This window comes from Colletotrichum graminicola, assembly GCF_000149035.1.
Source record: "Colletotrichum graminicola M1.001 genomic scaffold supercont1.55, whole genome shotgun sequence".
NCBI lineage: Eukaryota > Fungi > Ascomycota > Sordariomycetes > Glomerellales > Glomerellaceae > Colletotrichum > Colletotrichum graminicola.
Genome location: NW_007361059.1, coordinates 208488 through 231842, shown reverse-complemented (window position 1 = coordinate 231842; position 23355 = coordinate 208488). Strand labels below are relative to the sequence as shown.

Genomic DNA, 23355 nt, shown 5'->3' with positions numbered 1-23355 from the left:
TAGAATGGCGCGCTGCCCTGAATTCGCACCTCATATGGTCAGTTCGCGTCGGGCCCGACGGCCGTGCAGTTTGTTCTCGCTCTTACTCTGGCGTCTCCCGGTGAGAGGACATGAACACTCACTTCGCCGTCTATGTACGGACGCTTCGAACTCGATTGTGGGAGCGAGATGGGGGTGGAGGTGGTGTATGCCGATACCGCACCCGAGACGTGTCTCGAGCAGGACGTGGTGGGGGGGGGGGCTTTTGAGGCCACGCTCCAGACGTCTCGCGGAAACAGACGCCTTTATGAGGCGTTCTCGAGCGTTATGCGGTTCCACAACCCCGCAGAGCCGTCTGTCGTGATTGTGAGCGTCATGTTCGAGGACAGAACGTGGCACAATAGGTTCGTTTCCGAGTCCAACAGGAGGATCGCCGCGGCGCACGAATTTGCGACCGAGAGGCTGTGAAACCCGGGGGAAGTGTATCTTGAGGCGAAAGCGGGGTTCTTCGTTTACACCGGCTTGTCACCGTGGCTGCCGCCTCCGGAGGGATATGAGTCTGAATGCAACGGGAGTCTGCGTTGCCCGAAGTTTTTACTCGGAAAGGGTGTGTATGTGCATCCTTGTGAGGGATGTTGCCTCGCTCGCGCCCGGATGACTTCGGTTGGTGTACACCCGGCAGAAGAAATTGTCGGCGAAGGGGCTGAAAAGGTAGGTTGGAAACGCTTACGACCACTTATTCTCGAGCCCATAAGGATGGAGAATCGGTGCTGCACTGGCAAGCTTGTCTCGTTCCACCATGACGAGCGACCCCCCCTCCTCCCTCTTGGTGTACATGCAGGACAGGATTTGGTCACATTGGATGTATAGGAAGCGGCGAGTGAAAACAAATCTATGTTCAGATGAGTGTAAATATGTACAACGCCCCTTTCAGAGGGATTACGAAATTAAGTATGATAAGTCATATACATGGTTGGGGCCATGCATTTTGGTCTCAATAGCCATGCTTCTTCACCTTCATGTCACTTCTCCGGCTCCGAATCTAAAAGTGGTAACGGCGGTTGTAGCTGCGGGGGCTACGGGTGCGGCCGGCAGTTTTGGTCTGGTTGAAGGTCTCCCACTCGTACGAGGCGAACATCCAGGGGCCGACGCCCTTGAGGTCGTTCATGGCGATGGGGACGGAGGTGTAGTACTCGAAGCTGGCGTCGCCGCTGAGCGAGCCGACCTCGACGGTGCCGTTCCAGTTGACGGTGCCGTTGGCGTTCTCGATGACAAAGGTGGTCAACTCCTCGTAGCCCTTGGCGGCGGCAGGGAAGTACTTGCGCTCGGGCAGCAGGCCGAGCTTCATGCCCTTGAGCCAGGAGAAGACGAAGAGGGCGGAGGCGGAGGACTCGATGTAGTTGCCCGGGCGGCTGACGTAGGGGGGGTCCATGACGATCCACCAGCCGCCGGTCTTGTCCTGGGCGTTCTTCAGGCCCTCGGCGAGGGTGGTGAAGTACTTGGACAGCTTGGCAACGCCGGGGTGGCCGCGGGGCAGCAGCTGGATGACCTCGAGAAGGGCGACGGAGTACCAGCCGACGGCGCGGGACCAGGTGAGGGGAGAGGCGCCGGTGACCTGGTTGGCCCAGACGGCCTGCTTCGACTCGTCGAAGCCGTGATAGAGCAGGTTGGTGGTGTGGTTGCGGGTGTGGGCGTCAATGACGTCAAACTGGTTGACAATGTCGTCCCAGGCGGTGGTGTTCTTGGCGTCAAAGAGAGAAGTCCACTTGGCGTAGAAGGTGTCAGCCATGAAGATGCCGTCGAGCCACATCTGATTATCGTAGTCAGGGCTACGGTGGAAGAAGCCGCCCTCCAGTGTGCGAGGGTGACGGTCCAGTTGATCACGGATGGTCTTGGCGGCCGTCTTATACTTGTCCTCGCCGGTACGCTCGTACCACCAGAGGATGTTGTTGCCGATGCGGTACTCGTCCAGGGAGTACTTGGTGGGCTGCCATGTGGGAATGCTGCCGTTGGCGAGGACGACGCGCTCGTCGATGCGACCACGGTACCAGTCGACGAGGGCCTCGTCCTTGGTGAGCTCGATGGCAGCCTCGAAGCCGTCGTAAAGGACAGCCTTGGTATAGTGGAAGGGCTTCTTGTCGTCGATCTCATGCTTGGTAAAGGACTCGGCTGTCCAGGCCAGGTACGGGCCGGCGGCCGCGGCGGCGGTCGCAAAAAAGATAAGGGACTTCATGGTGGGCTTGGCGGTCGGGAGACGAATGGCTGCGCCGGAACACCAGGAGAAGAGATGACAGCTGCTGTGGTGAGAGATTGAAGCAAGCGTGAGACCGGATCTGAGCCGCCAAGCTTCCCAAGGTTGGCTAAGGTCTTGGGACAAGACTTCTATTTATTGGCATCTGAGTCGGAACCAAGCCGGTTCGGCACCATCGCCTTGAACGGGATGTGGACATTTTGTGCTTTGATGAGAGGGTCCATTGACGGGGATCTGGGATTGTTTGGAGTAGTCGGGGTGAATAGGAGCGAAGGGAGTGGGGGGATTGCGCTTATTGATCGCCCATAGGAATCATCAGACGGACGCAAGAACCAAAAGAGCATGCGAGAGCGAGGGGCAAAAGTCGAGTCTCCATTGAGGTTGGTTGTCCTCCATGTCCACATGCCTGGAAGTATTGCATATCCAGATGGCGATAACACAAGGGTATGGCTACGGAGCGGCTATCAGACGTGCGCCTCGGCCTGGTGGGAGCTTGTTTATGAGCCAAGTACACTGGCATGGCCACCATGACACCCCCGGCTCGATGGCTCATCTCCGACCATGTCGAGTGCGGGCGAACAGGGGTGGGCGAGGAGTGGAAAAATAAGGTCCGGATCCAGTCGTTGACGGCAGCGAAGTGAGGCTCTCCGCTCTCGAGTCTTGGCGCATCCTGGGAAGATTGAATCAGGCTCACCCGGCCGCGGCAGCGTTGGTAGCAGTGAGGAAGATCACATTGCACACATGTACGCGGCCCTGGCGCTTTTGACAAGGCTTGCCTTCCTGATCGGCTTAAGTCTACGGGTCTATTTGCTTCCAATAAAGGCCAACGAACTTGCTCGTATCTGCTGGGCTAAGGTTTAGATGCTGCCAACGCCTTGGTTGTTGGGAGCCACGGAGCCTCTTGCATATTCCAACTGACCAACTCTTCAATGGTCTCCATAGTACGGCGATCGACATAGAGTAAAGGAGTATCAATGGAGCTCCGGCGCCGAATGTAATTTTAGCCGGTTAATTCCGAGACAACAGGCTTCGATAGAAAACCCTGTAAATACATATAATCCGAACAGCCAGACCTGAACGCATCCTGCCCCCACGATGCTTAGGCAGCACCCACCCTTGTACTTGTGGCAAGAGCTCTTACGATAAAACCCCTGTCTTAATTAATCCCTCATACCATATCAGTATAGACGTATATCTGGAGGTAGACCTGGTCTTTGAAAAAATAAAAAGAGGGGGAAAAAAGCAGGGCGGCTTATAAGTAAACAAGCTGATGTTGAAATTATCCACAAGGATCTTACGGTGGTTCTGACTGTACGGAGTACCATACGGATGTCTCTGACCGCTTACACCATTCGGTCCCTCGGTCTCATTGACTGCCAGGAAGGCCGGCAATATGCAAAACAGTACATCCAATTGTTTGGCTGGGTTGGAAGGAGACGGAGACGGGCCGGCAGGTAGACCAACGAACGGCAGGAGCAATGACCAGTGACCGCGTACTCGTACCTACCCTACAGTATCCATACCTGCACAAAACGTAATGGTAGCGGGGTCACGCCATTTGCATGTGGCCCAAGCTCCTTGGCCATCAGACTGCATTCATTACCTACTAAATTACCCATCCGTATAGTACCTATGTACTCCGTATTTCCAGTGCAGATGGACGGAAGGTCAGATACCGGTAGACCAGGTCATGCTCACCGAGTTCAGCTTGCAGACTCTCGTCGATATCAGCAAGCAAATCGCGCTTGCCCGACTGCCTCGATCACGTCATCATCGGCCTTAACTGCTTCACACGCCACTACTTGGATAGTAGACATTCCAGGCTCATCAGGCAGGCAGGAGGATCCGGCCACAGGTGTGAGACGTGAAAACGCCCACCACGACCGACGATTGGACGTGGCGAGGCTAGGCTGAGACGAGACAGCACAGTCTGCAACGCTCGGTTTTTGGTCACTAGACGCGGGGAGACGGTGGATTTTGATTTTTCAACTTTTCCATCACCAACATCATCAACCCAACCTGGCACTATTACATCGCCTTCGGTTCCTTCCCCGCTTCTGCCTAGAGCTTAAGCACGAGCCACCACTGAAAATCGACATCATTCCAACGTCTGTTGGGCTTTTCCAAGGTACAAATACAAGCCGTTCCCTCGTAAGGCCGATAGGTACACTACATAGACTGACTGTATACACTGTTTGTTTAGAGAGCGTAAACCCCAATGGGAGAAACCGCTCTTACACAAAACGTTGCCAACCGAGACGAACTCGGCACGCTACTATTGTAGTGGTCTGTGGGTTCCCGCCCCCAGCCGGATTCAAACCATCTTTTGGGCTTTTATCATCTTCTAGTAGCGTATCACCCATCACATTCCGCTCTGGGGGTCGTCAAACCTGTAGAAGCCGAGCGGTAGTCGCAGTCCTTGACGCACAACGCACCAACGCCTCAGCCATGTCGCAACTCACGCCGCCGTTGACTTTCAAGTCGTCGACACCCATTGTGGTTGCCCTTGCCAACCCACAATCCACCTCGCCCTTCAACAAGGTCCCTCTCGAGGTTCTTCTCCGCATCTCTACCCTTCTCAGCACCACGGAATTGGGCGCTCTACGCCTGACGTGCAGATCCATCGAGCAGTCCCTGTTCAACACATTCATGAAGGAGTACTTTACCAAGCGTCAGTTCATGATCACCGAGTTCAGCCTGCAGGCTCTGGTCGATATCAGCAAATCGCGCTTGTCCGACTGCCTTGACCACGTCATCATCGGCCTTAACTGCTTCACACGCCACTACTTCCCCCCGGGCAAGGAAGCTTGCGAAACTCGCTATCGCGAGGCCCAAGCCGATCACTTCGCCCTAGTCAACAGCGGCCACCATGTTGTTATGCTGACTGAGGCTTTTCGGAACCTGAAGAATCTCAAGACCGTTGGCATCCGCGACTACCACTCCAAAGCACGTCGTCTTCGAGATGGATTTACTGCCACATGGGCAAGCTACGGTGCCACCACTCTGGAGAAGGAGACGGAAGTCAACCTCTTCCGCGTCCCAATAGACGAGATCCAGGCCTATGCGAACAAGGTCTTCATTTCCGTCTTCACATCACTCGGCAATGCCGGTGCACGCCCCAAGGCCTTCGAACTGCTTCGGAAAGGCCACGGCGTCCCTTCAGACGACGCCTTCAACCTCTTTACCAAGTACCTCCAGCCAAAGGTCACCCCTGTTCTCCGCGGCCTGGAGACGTTCCTGTGCGTCGTGAACGTGGCAAACGGTCCGTTCCGCACCACAGCACCTGTAGCCGGCGCCGACGACAACACGGCCTTCAGTCGGCGTCGGCACGACTATCTCCTGCGCCTCTTCCTAGGGCACATGCCCAATTTGAAGCACCTGAGGCTGAACTTCAGCCACCCCGGTAACAACTCGGACGCCGTCGATCACTTCATCAACTGGCTCGGCACCCCGGTTCCCAAAACCGATAGATCGTCGACGCTTGCAGCTTCCGAAAGCCAGCTTCCGCCACCTCCTCCCCCCGTGGCATTTCCGCACATCGAGGAACTCAACCTGGGTCTTGTGGATGTCGAGCCAAGACGCCTGGTCCATCTTGTCCGGAAGCTCTCGCCGACACTCAAAAGACTAACACTTTGGAAGCTTACGCTGTGGAACAAAGCTGCCGAGGCCAAAAACCTTGACGAGCGACGCGACCACTATAAGGTAAACCTGTGGGCCAAGACGCTGAAAGCCCTGTGCGAGATACCCAACCTTAACTTGAACCACATCAAGATTGGCAGCCCTGCTCAACGTACCTTCATGACCAATACCAAGGTTTGGTTCCACAACAAGGGCTCTCCCGACGACAAGGTGGACTTGAAGGAGTACACCGGCATCGACTGGAAACACTTCGTCGAAGAGCTAGTGGGGCAAGTCAAGGCGGAACTTCCGGTGGAGAGTGAGGAAGACTTGGACGAACATGAAGTGACAGACTCGGAGCTGGACGAAGATATGGAAGGTGAATAATTCCTCGGCGCGCGTTTGGCTTTTCACGGCGCGCCCTTTTGTCCTTTCGCGTTATAACATAGCCCGGGCCAGAGGATGAGCAGAGTGAGGGTACATCATGGCTAACGACTGCACATTACCTAATTCAGCCGACTTGATGAACATATATTCTGAAATCGATGCCAACACGGAAGACATGCAGGAAGCGCTGGAGATACTGGGGGACATGATAATGTACGAATCGGGCTTACTATGACAGTAATGCCCCCTACCCGGACGACATGCAACAAGCGCTGGAGATGTGGGAGGACATGGTAATGTACGAATCGGGCTTTCGCCCGCTAATTGATGTTTTCATAGACGTTTGCCCTAGAGATATAGATATGCAGACTGGCCGGAACAGAGGCCGACAATGGTCTTTAATGTTATGCCTGGGTGGCTGGGTGGATTGTCGGAAATGAATTGATGAACAAGCTTCGTTAATTATCTACCAATGCGAATTTCCGAGGTGGCCAGAGTGCGTTGTTATCCAAACAAGACAGTCAGAAAGGAGGAATAATCAAGATGCCACCAAGGAGCCGCGCAGCCAAACGATGACGGTTACCGTTCGGGTCCCGGGCTCCACCATCCAGGCAGCTAGGCCACTAAACTAACGAGATGGCAATGACGGGCAGCTACTTGTGGGAATGGCTGGAGGGACGTCGTCGAGATGAAGCGATCCCCCGATGCTGAGTCGTCGCTTTATTGGATAACATGACCACGAACTGGAGCTCAGACGGAGTCCACAGCAGGCAGGACAGGCCCTCACCTCCCCTGCACGTGAACACGCGATGAACCTCGACGGATGCAGTGGCTCGTGCGCCAGGCACCAGCGGGGTCGGTGCCTGCAGCCCCCTGTTGGTTCTGTCCAAAGGAGCTGAAAGCGCGCGTCGCACCTTGCCTTCCTCGGCCGGTGCCTTCCCGCCATCTATGGATGGGCTGGCGCTTCCTCGCCGAACGCCCAAGCCAAATAAAGTCGGCTCGCGTCGTCTCCTTCCTTTCTCCAAAGCTTCGTTCAATATTCAAAATCGTTTCTCGTCCTTTCTGAATCCTTTGCTCTCATCCATCACCTTGGCTCTCAATTGAGATCCAATTCCCCTTCAAGAAGTCCTCCCTCTTCACTCACTAAAGTCCCAGCGCCTGCCACAAGCTATCTCCACTCCCCATCACACCCAGGATGCCCCCGAGAAGATCGGCCCGCGCAGCTGCCAGCGCCAGTGCTGCGGCCGATCCCGCCCCAGTTGCTCAGCCATTGAACGGCGCTGTCATCGCCATCAGCGGCACCTTCGACAAGAAGCGCACCGAACTTGAGTCCTGGCTCTCCTCCCTCGGCGCAGGTATCGCAAAATCCATTACAAAGAAGACGACTCATCTCATTTCCACCCCTGAGGACTTCAAGGCCCTCACCACGAAGGTCGCATCTGCACAGAAGAACGACATCCCCATCGTCAGCCTGCAGTGGGCCGAGGATTGCGAGTCTCAGGGTTCACTCCTCTCTCAGACTGGCTACGAATATGGCCAGCAAGCGGCGAAGCAGGCAACCCCTGCCCCAGCAGCGACCAATGGGTCCAACAAAACACAGAAGAAAGGCGCCTCATCACAGGCCAATGGTTCCCACCAGAACGACTCGCAGTCGCAGTCGCAGCCCGCTGCAGCAGCATCCAAGGCCAATAGCGCCAGCAAGAAGCGCACAAAGGCCCAAGTCCAGTCCGACACCGAGAGCGATGCCAAGCCTGACGTCAAGAAGCAAAAGGCCGCCACCGGTCCCAAGGGCAAGAAGAAGAACACCGACGACGCTGACGACAAGACCGACGTAAAGAAGCAAGCCGCTGCTACACCGGACGCCAAGGGTAAGGCGGCTGACAGTAGCCAGCTCGCCTCCAAGGGATTCAGCATTCCCCTCGATGAGGGATGCAGGGTCCAGGGTACCGTCTACATTGCCCCTGACGGTGTCATTTACGACGCGTCGCTCAACCAAACCAATACCACGAACAATAATAATAAGTTTTACCGTCTTCAGGTATGTGCATCCTGAATAGTGCTCGTATCCGCCTTTATTTCTGACGCTTCCCAGCTCGTTCAAGACGGTACGACGTACAAAACGTGGACCCGTTGGGGCAGAGTCGGCGAATGGGGCCAGTGCGCGGTCCTTGGCGGCGGTTCCCTCAATGACGCTCTGAGCAACTTCGAGAAGAAGTTCAAAGACAAGAGCGGTCTGGCCTGGGCTGACCGTGGAGACGATCCCAAGCCCAAAAAGTACGCCTTCATCGAGCGTAGTTACGAGCCAGACTCGGACGACGCCGACAGTGATGACGACAACGATGCTGGACATGCCGACAAAATCAAGAATGAGGAGTCCGACGAGAAGCCCGAGCCGGTTCAGTGCACGTTGGCGAAGCCTGTGGAGGAGTTGATGAATCTGATTTTCAACCAGAAATACTTCCGCGACGCCATGACGTCCATGAATTATGATGCCAACAAGCTGCCTCTCGGCAAGCTCAGCAAGGCCACAATTCTTCGCGGGTTCCAGGCACTCAAGAACATGGCTGAGCTCTTCAACGACTCCACACTTGCCGACTCCAAGTACAGCATGAGCGTGCCGGAAGCAACTGAGCATTTGTCGAACCTATACTACTCCCTGATCCCCCATGCCTTTGGTCGCAATCGTCCTCCCGTTATTCAGACCGGTGTAATGCTCCAGAAGGAGGTGGACCTGCTCGACAGTCTTTCGGACATGAAGATTGCGTCCGATCTTATGAAGGTCGACCGCAAGGTTCATGACATTCACCCTGCTGACAGACAATACCAGGGTCTTGGAATGAAAGAGATGTCTCCTCTTGATCCCAATAGTTCAGAGTTTGCCCTCCTGTCCGAATACCTCCAGGGTTCCAAGGGCGCAACCCACCATTTCAATTACAAGGTTGAGGATATTTTCCGCATCGAACGGCAGGGCGAGCTAGAGCGTTTCGAAAAGAGCGAATTCTCATCCATCAAGTCCGACCGGCGCTTGCTGTGGCACGGCTCTCGTGTAACCAACTTTGGTGGTATCCTCAGCCAGGGCCTGCGAATCGCGCCTCCCGAGGCTCCGGTGTCTGGATACATGTTCGGCAAGGGTATCTATCTTGCAGACATGTCTACCAAATCGGCAGGCTACTGCGCCTCCAGTAGCTCTGGTGGTCAGGCTTTGCTGCTACTTTGCGAGGCCGAGCTCGGCGACCCGATGCAGAAACTCACCAACGCGAGTTACCACGCGGGCGAAACCGCTCGGGCGAACGACATGTGGTCAACTTGGGGCCAGGGCAGGACTGGGCCGAGCCGGTGGAAGGATGCTGGCTCCGTCAACCCGTCCCTCGAGGGTGTCAAAATGGTGAGAATGTCCGGCGTCCGTCTTGATGCAAGAATCGTCACTAACCATCCTCGGATAGCCCGACGTGAGTGTGAAGGCAGGCGACAACAACATCTCCAATGCATATCTCATGTACAACGAGTACATTGTCTACGACCTTTCTCAGGTCCGCCTCCGATACCTGTTCCGCGTCAAAATGTAGTATGGTTACTGTTGTGATGTTGACTATCGCCTGGATATCGGCGGTATGGATTAACGCCGAACGGCCGGAATAACTACGGCCGATTTGCTGTGGATCCACCGGATTCATGGGGATATTACGCGGTGGATTCGCCACGTAATCCTACAATAGTTTCTTTTCCTTTACGCATAATTTAGAACCAGTATTTACCCCTATTATTTATTACTGCCTATTAATACGTACAGTTAACTGTATTACTAACCTAGTAAAACTAACACTAATTAGTAGTTAACTTTACTATAACTACTACTAAAAATACTATAGATTAGTAAGGTATTATAAGAAGAGGTAATAACGTTATTAACTGCTTATAGAGGCCTAGAGTAGGCCTTACTAAAAAATGTTACTATAAATACCCTTATAACGCTGTTTTGCTATACGCCCTTATAGGTTAATTACTAAGATAATAATACCTAACCTCCTGTAGTTAGTAAAGGCCTAGTAATTTATGTCTATATATATAAGCCTTATTACTTTATAAAAGGCACTTTTAACTATAAAAAACACCTTACTTTACGTACTAACTTATTTATTAGGATATTTAACTGTTTAATAGTAGAGCTAATCTATAGTTATGTGATTTACTATTATATAACTTACCCTAGTAGCTTACTTACACTACTATAAATACCTATAGCAGTAACCTCTTCTTTTTTCTTTTATTATTATCTTTACCTAGCTACTAATAGTTAATTAATACTATTATAGCTATATTAATTATAATCCCTATAATACTAACACTAATTAGTAGTTAACTTTATAGTTACTACTACTATAGATTAGTAAGGATTATTAAAAGAGGCTATAATACTTTACTTACTATAGCAGCTTAGATTAAAGTATTAAAGTGCTACCTAGCCTAAAGATTATTAGTACTTAAGGTCTTATAATACCTAGTAAATAACCCTTTAAGCCTTATATTTACTATATAATAACTACTATTACTACTATTAACTTTATTACTTTTAGAGAAGTCTTTTCTTTTATATACTACTTACTTACTAATAACCTTTATAGTATTTAGTATAATTATCTTCTTTTTATACTTAAGTTTTTTTAAGTTTTTTTTTTTTTATCTTTTAACCTTTTTTTCCTCTAATTATTAAGATTTTTATCTTACTAAGTTTTTATCTTACTATAGTAGTAATAGCCTATATAAGATTATAAGTAAATAGACTCCTATAAGTTCCTATCTAAATAAGATCTTACTAGTAGGACTAGCTATAAAGTAGTTAAGTAAGAACTACTTAAGTAATCTATTTTTAATATAGTATTTATAAATAAATAGCTTTTACTAACCTTACCCCTATATACTTCTAATATTATATTATTAGCTAGGTATAGCCTATAGTAATTATAACTTCTTTCCTTAACTAGATAGCTAGTAGCTAATTATTACCTTTAGTAAGTACGCCTCTTTTTATTCTTTAAGTAAAGTAAAAAAGGTAGAGGTTACTTATATTACCTTAATTTACTTACTTTTTTTTATCCTTTAAATACCTATTAATAACTACACTATCCTTTTTACTTTCTTTTTTTCTTTAAGTAAGGTATAGTTATTAGTAACTAATATAACTTTTACTTAACTTTACTATCCTAATTAATCTAAAAAGACTACTTATTATTTACCCTTAAGTAAGGTATATAACCTTAACTCCTTACCTTTTTTCCTTTAAAAATCTTTAACTATAGTATCTTACTTACTAAAAGGTAAGGTCTGCGTGTGTCTCTTTTTAGAGGTAGTATACGTCTCCTCTTGTTCTTTAAGTAAGATCTAGCGTAAGGCCTCCCTAGAGCTATCCCTTTATGTTACTAAAGCGTAAGGCCTCCCTAGAGCTATCTCTTTATATTACTAAAGCATAAGGCCTCCCTAGAGCTATTTACTACTATTTATTTATTTATTATTTTATCTTTTTATTTACTTTATCTCTTACTTATACCTTCTTATATTATATTATTTATTTACTTATCTTATTATTATTTATACTAATAGTAGTAATTTCTCTAACGTATAGATTTACCTTTAACCCTATAGGTAAGAAGTAAGTGCCTATAATTAAGAGGTTAGTAAGGCTAATAGAGGGTAATAATAGTAAAGAAAGAACTAAGTAAAAAGTAAAGTAAACTATAGGCACTAGCTAAGGTAAAGGAGTATATCTATCTATAGGATATTAAGGATCTATATCTTATCCTAAAGCGTAGCTAGCCCTTTATTATTATATAACTATAGGGTATAACTAATTTAGCTAATATTCCTAACAGCCTTACTTAAGTTAAGTAATATAACGCCTTAAGTACTATTATTATACTTTAAATAATATAATATAGCTTTATATAGCTATATAGTTAATAGCTATAGAGATATACTACTAAAGACTTTAAAGAATAGTTACTTAACACCTTTAAAGGGCTACCTATAAAACTATTATTAAATTTAAAGACTACTTAATATATAGGGGCATATAAGTATTAATAGTAAAGTTACTACTATACTAAATAAATCTACTATACCCTTAAGGCTAATAATCTAAAGGTATAGACGCTTAAGGATATTAAAGAAGAGAAAAAAAGAAGTAAGGATTTTTACTTAAAGATTAATAAACCTAACTTTATATAAAATATTATAGACCTACTACTAGACATAATATTAACATAAGATTAACTAGGCCCCTCCTATATTATTACCCCCTTAGTATAAGTTACTTAAGTCTAAGAAAGTTAATAAAGGCCTATTAATTTAGCCTTATTATATAATAACCTAAATTTTATTCCTTTACTATTTAAGTAAGTAAGTAATACTTACCTTTACTTATTAGTTATACTAGTTACTACTACCTTACTTATAACTTACTAGCTTACTAACCTTATTAAATTATACCTTAATAAGATAAAGTATAGCAAAGCAGTATATAAGTTACTTAAATTAAAGCTTATAATCTTTTATAACTACTATATAAAGGCTAGGATCTAGTAAGAGCACTTTATAAGTGCCTTCTTTATTATACTTAAAGGTAAGGCTATAGAGTACTATACTAACTATCTCTATAACTAGACTAACTTTATTACTATAGTTATATAAATAAGAGGTAATTTTAAGAATAAAGAGACCTTTTAGGCCTACCTTACTAAGCTATAAAGGACTAATTTAATAAGGACTATCTTAGATAATCTAGACAAAAGTAAGGCTAAATACCTAGAGTTACTTATTAAGAGAGTAACTACCTTTATAAGAATAGTTATAAGGATTAGTACCTTATCTAATATAGCCCTCTATAACTAATTACTTAACTCTTGCTATAGGATAAAAGAATACTCCCTTACCCTTTTTAATCTATCTTTAACGTTTACTAGCGTGTGTAGCTAGCTCTAATTAGTAATTAGTAACGTAATATAATTTAAATAACCTATATATTAATACCTAACTAAAGAAGTAGATAATTAATACTAAACTAACTATACTTATAATAGCTAGTAAAGTTACTAGTAATTTAGCTAATGTAACTATAGCTATAGTAACTTTACACTATAGCGCCTTTTTAATAGTAATCTATAGTAATAAGCACCTCTTTTACCCTTATTATTATTTATAAAGAAGTACTATATATATAGTAAGCCTAACTGTTAGTTAATAAGGCACTTAAAAAACAAAAGGTAATAAGCCTACTATAAGTATAAAGAGTAGTATCTAATAGACTCTTTACCTAAAGCCTTTAACTACTTTATAACTAACTTTAAGGGATATAAGCTATTTACTTTAGATAAGGAAGGTAACTATATAAAAAGTAATAAAGATAAAGAATTAGGCACTATATTTTATATATTAATAACGTTCTTTAACTTATTTACTGTTAATAGGCCTGCTCTTTTTTTATTACTATATAACTAATCTATAACCTATTTTCTTATAAAGGATAACTCCTTATATAAGAATCTATATAATAATAAGCCACTTAATACAGACGTCTTTACTTTTAATAAGTAATATTTATTTATCTTATTTTATAGTATTATACCTAACTCTAGCGTAGCTAAATATTTAACAGCTAGATATAAGTAGTATCTTACCTTTTACTACTAAATAAAAGGAAATCTAGCTATAAATAAGTTATAAGTAGGTAAAGTAAAAATCCGCTTTAGTAGTAGTAACTACTTTAAATTATAAGGGGTAATTAACATACTAACCCCCTTTAGTACGCTAGCCTTCTATATAATACTATTAAACACCTTATTTCTACTTTACCTTATAGATATAGATTAGTATAGTATTAAATTTAATAACCTTACTAATAAGCTAATCTAAGGTAACACTATTATACCTACTGTCTGTAAATAAGGCTATATATAGATACTACTTAATTAATATAAGTAAAGTATTACCTGCTACTATCTTATAAATATTAAGTTATAGTAAATTTATTATTACTTTAGCTACCTATTAGTTAAAAAGCTTTATTACGTTCTCTAATAATCTAGTAATAAAGTTAAGATTACAGCCTTAAAGAAATTAACTAAGGTCTACTACTACTACTAGATAAATATAAAGGCGCTTAGTTACTTTAAATTTACTTTATATAATAATAAATATAAGTTTAACTATAAGATTATTATTAATATTATCTACCTTAATAGTAACTACCTAGCCTTATATATAGTTAATACTATAATATTCTTCTAAGCGGCCTGTTTACTTAAAAATATTACTATAGAGTATATATAGGAAGCACTTTAGATATACTAGATTAACGTCTACTTTAGCCTACCTAACTAGATTATTACTAATACTAGCCTAAACTTTTACACTAGTAAATTTAAGTAGTTAGTAAGGTTACTTTATATTAACGTTAAAGAAATACTAATTAAAGCCTATAATAGTATTAGTAAGGTTAAAAAATACTATATACCTCTCTAATATATATATAATATCCTCTATAGTAAGGGCTATACACCTAAGGTTACCTTTTAGCTAGCTATTAAAGTAATTAATAATATAGCTAGCCTAAATAGCCTAGTACCTACACTACTAGTCTTTAGCGCCTACCTATAAATCTCTAACTTATTACTACCTTTACTAACCCTACTTAAAAAGGCTAAAGTAGTAAGAAAAGTAATAGAGGCTATTTACTAGATCTATATAAAAAAGTAAGTTAATAAGGTAGTAACTATACGTAACAGCCTAGATACTACTATAATAGTAGCCCTTCTGCTTTAATTTATAGTCTGTATTTAGTATAAAAAAAAAGGCTAATAAAGCCCCTTTTACCTTATTACTAGTAATAAGACTACTTATACTATTAACCTCTCTTAAGGCCTATAAACTTTTTATTTAAACGTTATTAAACTATACCTTAAAAATACCTATAATAAGTAATAATAGCTACTCTTTAAGGTAGGTAGGTAAGGTAATAAGGAGAATAATAATAATAGTATAGTAGCCTTATTACTTACTAACGTCCTTACGCCTACTAAAGAAATATATAATAGTATTACTATTACTATATACTTATAGCTAAAGTAAAAAGCTAGCTGCCTATAAAGGTATATTAATTTCTTTAATAAAGCTAGCTTTACTATTAGGCTTACTACCTTCTTTACTACTATAAGTATAGCATACGTCTTAATAAAGGAAGAAGCTAACTAACTGTTATTAATTAAACTATAGAAAAAGAGTATTATTACTACCCTAAGGAAGCCCTTTAAGTAAGTAACTACTACTAAGATTAAAAGGCTTATTACTTATAGGGTATTTTACTTTATTTAATATAATAAGAATAAGTATACTAAAGTATAAATATTTAAAGTATAGATTATTAATAAGGTAAAAGGCTAGAATAAAAAACTATATAAGAAATCCTGCCTAGTTATCTAAGGATACACTAATAATAGTAAAGAAGTAATTTTTACTTAGTTACTTATAATCTAGTAAGCTAGCTAGCGCCTTATTTTTACTCTTACTTTATCCCTTATCTATAATAATAATAATTTCTTACTTTAGTTATATAATATTACCTAGGCGTATATATAGTTAACTACCTTATTAAATTACGTAATTCTTATACGCCTTCTATTATAGATATAGGACCTCTATCTAAAAGGCACTATTATATAAGTAGTAAAGCTATTATATAGTATTATAAAGGCAGGCACTTACTAGTAGGTAACATATAGTTACTACTATAGAGAAAAGCTCTAGATAAAGACTTTAACCTTTAATCTATACCTACTAATTACTAATATAGAGAGCCTAGACTTTAGGATTATTAGTATATAGACTAATAATACTATTACCTTTTTAGATAAATCCTTCTCTGCCTATAAGGCTAATAAGCTTACTAAGGCTATATTTACTACTAAGGAGAAGTAAATCCTTACTATTAATAACCTGCTTACCTTTAATAGCAGTATAGTATCTCTAACTACTAAGGGGAAGCTCCTTCTCTAACAAAAGGGCTAGGGCAAGAGACTTTAACTTATTAATAAAGAATCTCTATAAGCACTTAAGTAGTACGTTAAGTAATAGGCCTATAGTGCGTATATTACGTTAGTCTACTAGCCTAAAGCATGCTTTAACTACTTTATTATAGTATAACACTAATTACCTAATATAAATAAAATTAAGGCACTTAACTATTATATTATATAGTAAATAAATAACCTTAACTATAGTCTATTATTTTATTTACTTAACCTTAAATCTATAAAGCTTTTTATTTTTATAAATAGATTATTTATAAATAATAAGGACTTTACTTTATAGCTAGGATTTATTATTATTCTTACTAATAAGGCACCTATAAGTACTACTATAAGTAATAGATTTACTATAACTAGTAATATTATTTACTTTAGCTTAATAAAGTATAAGTAAGTTACCTAAAGTGTACTAGCCTCTAAGATCTATAGTATAGTTACTAGCGCTAATATTACCTACGCACTTAGTATAACTATTATAATAATTACTAACTACCTTAAGCTACTATATATACTAATAATCCTCTATACTAACTTATACTTACTTTATAAGTGCCTTATTAAGCTTAGGACTATAAAGGAGAAAAGGCTTATAATTAATATTATAGCCCTCTAGTAGTTATATAAGTAACATAAGGTCTATAAGGTATAATAAATATAAGGTAATAATAATCCTACTAACAGATTTACTAAATTATTACTTAATAAGGCGCTAGAATAACTAGTTAGAAATAGGATAGTTTAGATTAGTATAAAGGGATAGGTTTCTTAAGCTATATAACAGATTATATAAATAAAAAGTATTAAATACTTTTAGGCTTTTAATTTTTATTACGTTTTTAAGCTTTTTAGCTACTAAGCAGTATCTAGGCTATTTATAGTAATTTTCCTTTACTTTAGAAAGTTACTAGTGTTAGGATATTTAACTATTTAATAGTAAAGCTAATCTATAGTTATGTAATTTACTATTACATAACTTACCCTAGCAGCTTACTTACACTACTATAAATACTTATAGTAGTAACCTCTTCTTTTTTTCTTTATTATTATCTTTACTTAGCTACTAATAGTTAATTAATACTATTATAGCTATATTAATTATAATCCCTATAATACTAATATTATTATTAATTAGTAATTATTTACTTTTTACTTTTTTTTTATTATAAGCCTATAAAGCTTACTAACTTTTTTTTTAAATATTTTTTCTTATTTTTTTTTAAGTTATTTTATATTACTAATATAACAGCCTTTATTATCTATAAGCCTATTATAAGCCTTTCCTTTTTAAGTTTTTATTTAACTATAAGTTTTTATAATTACCTATACTACTAGTAGTAAATCTCTTAATAGATATATATACCCTTTAATAGTAGTTAAGGGAAACGCCTATAACTAAGAGGTAGTTAGGCTAATAGAGGGTAATTATAAGTAAGTAACTAAGATAAGCTACTAAGGTAAAGAAGGCGTAAGTAACGTATAAGGTAATAACGCTACTAGGCAGCCTAGGGTAATTTACCCTAAGTATATGCTACTACCTAACGTAGCTAAGTAAGTAGAAGTAATTATAAGTAAATACTAAGTGCTAGAAGGGCTAAAAGAGTTTATCCTTACTAACTAATAGCAAAAGGACTATATTACTAAGTTACTATAAGATCTTATAGCTACTAAGAGGAGGAACACACTTACTACTATTACTACGTTCTATATCTCTAAGTATAAATACTATAACTACTTATATAGTATTCTCTAAGATAAAGCGTAATTTAACTTTAAAGATTAGTTAACTAAGGACTTTATAATATTACTATATAAAGTAACTAAGGAGTTACGTAACTACCTTACTAGTTAAGAAGTATAGATTAACTAATTAAAGAATTTAATAGTTATATTATAACTTTATAAGGCTACTTATAATAATAAGTAAGTTATATAGAATAAGGAGATAATAGCTACTATTACTTATAAAACTAAAAGGTTTAAGAAGTAGCTAATAGATACTAATTTTTATAAAGATATTACTAATATAGTAGTATTACTTATTAAGGCTATACTTATAGGTAAAGTAACTAAGTAGGTAGTTACTTATAAATTACTAGTAATTACTAAGGCGACTTTATATAATAATCTATTACTTATACCTCCTCTAGCCTTATTACTATAAAAACCCTAGATAATAGTAATAATATATAAAGCCTAAGTCTAGCTGTGTTTTTTAACTATAGTAACGCCTACTATAACTACTACTATAATAAGTAAGTAAAGTAGCCTAACGCTAAGGTAATTAATAAACTTAATAAAGTTTTATAAAATAACCTAGGTTTAATATATAGTAGCGGCCTATATAAAACTATTAACTTAAAGTTACTATTTTTTTATAACCTTTATGTCTATAAAGGTATACTATAAACTACTGTAGTATAGTAGTAATAGTAATACTTAAAGGGAAGCTATATAAGTATTATACTACCTTATTACTTAGTTATTTTAATAATTTTAATATAATAATAGTGTTAGTTTTACTAGGTTAGTAATATAGTTAACTATACGTATTAATAGGTAGTAATAAATAATAAGGGTAAATACTAGTTCTAAATTATATATAAAGAAAAAGAAACTATTATAGGATTATATAGTAAATCTACTATATAATATCCCTATAAATCTAGTAGATCTATAGTAAATTAGCTGTAGTTATTCTAGCTGTTTAGTATTAATCTATACTACTAATATCTAGGTAATAGTTAATATTATAACACTAGTAACCTTCTAAAGTTCTATAAATTATCCTATTTTCTAGTTATCTATAAAGGGCCTAAAAACGTAATAAAAATAAGAGGCTAAAAAGTATTTAATACTTTTTATATATATAACTTATTATATACGTAAAACCTATCTATTTATCTATATCTCTAATTAACTACTATTAATTAACTACTTTAGTGCTTTATTAGGTAATACCTTTATAAATCTATCTACTAGGTTATCTTCCCCTTATATCTATTAGATCTTATAGATCTTATGTTACTTATATAACTAGTAAAGCACTATAATATTAATTATAAGTTACTTCTCCTTAGTAGTACTAAGCTTTATAAGGCACTTATAGAGGGAGTATAAGTTAGTATAAAAGATTATTAGGATTTATAGTAACTTAAGGCAGTTAGTAATTATTATAAGTGTAGTGCTAATTATATAAGTAATATTAGCGCTAGTAACTATACTATAGACTTTAGAGGCTAGTACGCTATATATAACTTTTTTACACTTTATTAAGCTAAAGTAGATAATATTACTAGTAAGTGTAAATTTCTTATTATTAGCAGTAGGTTATATAGTGCTGCTTTTATTAGTAAGTGTAATAATAAAACTAAGTTATAATATAAAATTATAGTTATTTATAAATAAGCTATTAATAAATATAAAGAGCTTTATAGTTATAAGGTTAATTAGCTAAAAAAGCAGGCTATAGTTAAGCTAACTTATTTACTACTTAATCTAGTAGTTAAGAGCCTTAATCTCCTCCTCTATAGGCTCTTAGTGTTATATAGTAACTAAATAGTTAAAGTAAGCCTTAGGTTAGTAGATTAATATAATATACGCCCTATAGGCCCTTTACTAAATAAAATCTTACTTAGTAGTAAGTAAATTTACGTTAACAGGCTAAAGCTTCTTGCCTTAATCTTTTTAGTAAAAATTTATTTTACTATTATAGCTAAAAGAAAGCATACTACTATTAAAGGTAATAAAATTATTAATAGTTAATAGTTACTTAGGCTTTATAGTAAAGGTTACCTTCTTAAGCTCCTTCTCCTTATAGGTAGAGAATCTATTATCTATAAGGCTAATTATATTATCTATTTATATACTAATAAGGCTAAAATCCTTATTATTAGCTAATAAAATAAGCAGGCAGGAGTTAAAGGTTAATAAATCTATCTAGAGATTCTCTCTATAGTAGTAGTTATATATAGCCTACTAGTAGGTGCCTGCCTTAGTAATACTATAAAGCGGCTTTATTACCTTTATAATAGAGTTACTAAGGTAAAGATAGTAAATTTATATAGGAAGTCTTATAAAAATAACGTAGTTAAGTAGTGTTATAGATTAGGTATACGCCTAGGTAATATTATATAACTAGAGGTAAAATCTATATTATAAAAGTAATAAGGTAAAAGTAAGGATTAGTTACTAGGCTATCTATTAGATTATAGGTAACTATATAAGAATTATCCCCTTACTATTATTAGTATAACCTTAGATAACTAACTATAATTTCTTATATAGTTACTTATTTTTTTCTTTAACTTTATATACTATATATAACTTAAAGATCTATATATTACTATATGTTTTCTTATTATAAGTAATAATATAAAATACACTATAGTTAATAAGGGCTTTTACCTCCACCTTATTAGATTCTTTAAAGGGCTTACTAAGCGTAGTAATAATACCTTTTTTATATAGCTTAATAGTAAGTATATAGTTAGCTTCTTTCTTTATAGTAAGGTATACGTTAGAAACTTTAATAGTAAGGTATATCTTATAAAAGAATATAGTAATTAGGTTCTTTTATAGGTAGCTACAGCCTTACTATAAGGGCAGCCTGTTATTAATAATAATAGTATTATATACTCCCTCTATAGATTTACTAAGTGCTTATAGATTATCTTATACTTATATAGGCTTATTATTTCCTTTAGCTAATCTATTAACGCTAGCTATATCTCTATACTTAATTAGGATTAAGATCTTCTAATTAGCCTATATACTATCTTACTTTAGGCTAATTACCTTACCTTACTCTAGTAGTACTGTTATTTATAAGTAAGTAAAAAAGACCTTACTAGCTGTCTTTTTCTTACTATATATAGATAAGTAATTAGAGTAGTAAGGCTATAGTGCTTATTATATCTAGGCTGTTACGTGTTACTAGCGTATTACGTACTTATCTTTTAGCCTAGATTTACTACACTACGTTTATAGCCTTTTTTACTGCTTTAGCTTGTTATATAGTAGAAGGGGTAAGTAGTAAATTATCTATAATATAGGGGTATACCCTAAAAATAAGCAGGGTTAGTATAAGGCTATTAGGGCTAGTAGTATTATTAATAGCTTTAATAGCTAATTAAAGGGCGACTTTAGGCTTATAGTTACTATTAGTGTAGATAATCTTATACGTATAGTAAAGGGTAGTATAGTATTATTTAACCTTACTAATAGATTAGTAGGCCTTAATAGGTACTTTATTAACCTTAATAGATAACATATAGGTAGTATATTTAAATTTAGCTATATAAAAATTTAGGCTAGTGTTAGTAGTAATCTAATTAGGCAGGCTAAGCTATATGTTAATCTAATATATCTATAGTACCTCCTAAGTGTGTTCTATAGTAATTAAATATAAAAATCTTACTATATTAAATACTATAGCTAAGTTAACTATATAAAGTATAGGCTTATTACCCTCTAAATATATTACGTTAATAATAATTTTATAGTTAAATTTATAGTTATTATGTAGTATAAACTTAAAGCGACTAGGCGTCTTTACGTTAAGTTAGTAGTAATAGTAGTATTTATTAATCTCTTTAAGCGTAGTAAGGGAGGTTAATTTACCTACTTATTTAAGTAGCTTATAAAGGTAATTTACTAATAGGTAACTAAATTAGTAGTAAATTTAGCGTAATTTACTATCTATAAGGTGCTACTCTATAATAGTACTTTTAAGTAGTTCTAAAAGTATTTACGTATAGCCTTATTTTTAGGTAATAAGCATAATAATCTTATCCTTAATAAGCTAGTTAGTAAGGTTATTAAATTTTACGCTATAGTAATCTATATCTTATAGGCAAAAGAGAAATAGTATATTACTTATTATTATATAAAAAATAAGCTTACTAATTAGCGTAGGTATATAGATTATACTAAGGGATTTATAGTAATCCTTACTACTAAAGTAAATTATTACTTTACTAGTATAAGTAGTATCTAATAGGATCCTCTTACTAAGGTGTTTCTTGAGTATAAGGTACTATTATTAGCTAGCTATAAATACTTTAGCTGCACTAGTGTTAGGTATAATACCTTAAAATATTAACGTAAAGTAGTAGTTATTAAATATAAAAATATTACTACTTTTTATAGTTAGATTAGGTAGTGCCTCTTTATATAGATTTTTATAGGTAATAGTATAAAAAGTTACCTAGTTATATAACTTTTTATAAGTAAATAGGCTGTTAATTAACTACTTACTAAAGTATATAGTAAATATAAAAAACGCAGTAGATTTATAGTTTTTACTATCTAATAAGTAAGTTATACTATCTTTACTTACTTCTTTAAGATAAATTAGCTTATTACTCTTATAGTTAATAAGAAAGTAACTAAAGGTAGCCTATAAAGCCTACGTAAAGTAGGTGCTTTTATACTATATAAAGGAGGCTTATTATTCCTCTTTAGTGTGCTTAGTTAACTAACAGCCTAATTTACTATAGATAAAGCACTTCTTAAATAAATTACTATTAGGTAGTGCTTTACTACTAGCTAACTATAGAGGGCCTTATAAATAGCCTTACTATCTCTAGAGGTCTGCCTTATAGTTACGCTAGCTATTATACTTATAGTTAACTTAGTATTAGTATTACTATAATTATTATTAGTAAAGTATTATAACTATAGCTTATAGTAAAGAAGTAAATTTATCATACTACTATATAATTATATATAAAGGCTACTAAAGGTAGTAAGTAAATTAAGAATAGTAATAAAGTATTTAGGCACACTCTAGCAGTCAGTAAGTAATTACTTATAATAATCTTTATTATATAGGGTACTATTATAAGTAGTTACTTATACTAACTAGGTAATTTACGTAATAAGTGCCTTAAGTACTTTAAGCTTACTTTTACTAGCGTTTTCTCTAGTAATTAAATTAAAGGAGGTATAGTAAAGCTTAGCTAGGCGTAAAAGGTGTACTTTATTACCTTTAAAGCGTTATTTAAGCTTTACTATTATTACGTTAAAATTATTAAAATAACTAAG

The 23355-nt window shown here is 38.0% G+C and overlaps 4 protein-coding genes across 4 annotated transcripts; 3 read left to right on the top strand and 1 right to left on the bottom strand.

Moving 5' to 3' along the window:
* Window positions 1–132: 132 nt before the first annotated feature.
* On the top strand, window positions 133–447 carry GLRG_10057 (1-aminocyclopropane-1-carboxylate synthase; the record flags this gene model as incomplete). Its single annotated transcript, XM_008100742.1, has 1 exon — window positions 133–447. One exon carries the CDS (start codon window positions 133–135, stop codon window positions 445–447), a length of 315 nt encoding a protein of 104 aa, XP_008098933.1.
* Window positions 448–1021: 574 nt separating this feature from the next.
* GLRG_10056 (glycosyl Hydrolase Family 88) lies at window positions 1022–2212 on the bottom strand (the record flags this gene model as incomplete). Its single annotated transcript, XM_008100741.1, has 1 exon — window positions 1022–2212. The coding sequence occupies one exon, from the start codon at window positions 2210–2212 to the stop codon at window positions 1022–1024; it is 1191 nt and encodes a 396-aa protein (XP_008098932.1).
* Window positions 2213–4678: 2466 nt separating this feature from the next.
* Window positions 4679–6235, top strand: GLRG_10055 (F-box domain-containing protein; the record flags this gene model as incomplete). The annotated part of the gene is made up of 1 exon (XM_008100740.1): window positions 4679–6235. The coding sequence occupies one exon, from the start codon at window positions 4679–4681 to the stop codon at window positions 6233–6235; it is 1557 nt and encodes a 518-aa protein (XP_008098931.1).
* Window positions 6236–7430: 1195 nt separating this feature from the next.
* Window positions 7431–9801, top strand: GLRG_10054 (uncharacterized protein; the record flags this gene model as incomplete). The annotated part of the gene is made up of 3 exons (XM_008100739.1): window positions 7431–8273; window positions 8328–9620; window positions 9679–9801. The coding sequence occupies 3 exons, from the start codon at window positions 7431–7433 to the stop codon at window positions 9799–9801; spliced, it is 2259 nt and encodes a 752-aa protein (XP_008098930.1).
* Window positions 9802–23355: the final 13554 nt, after the last annotated feature.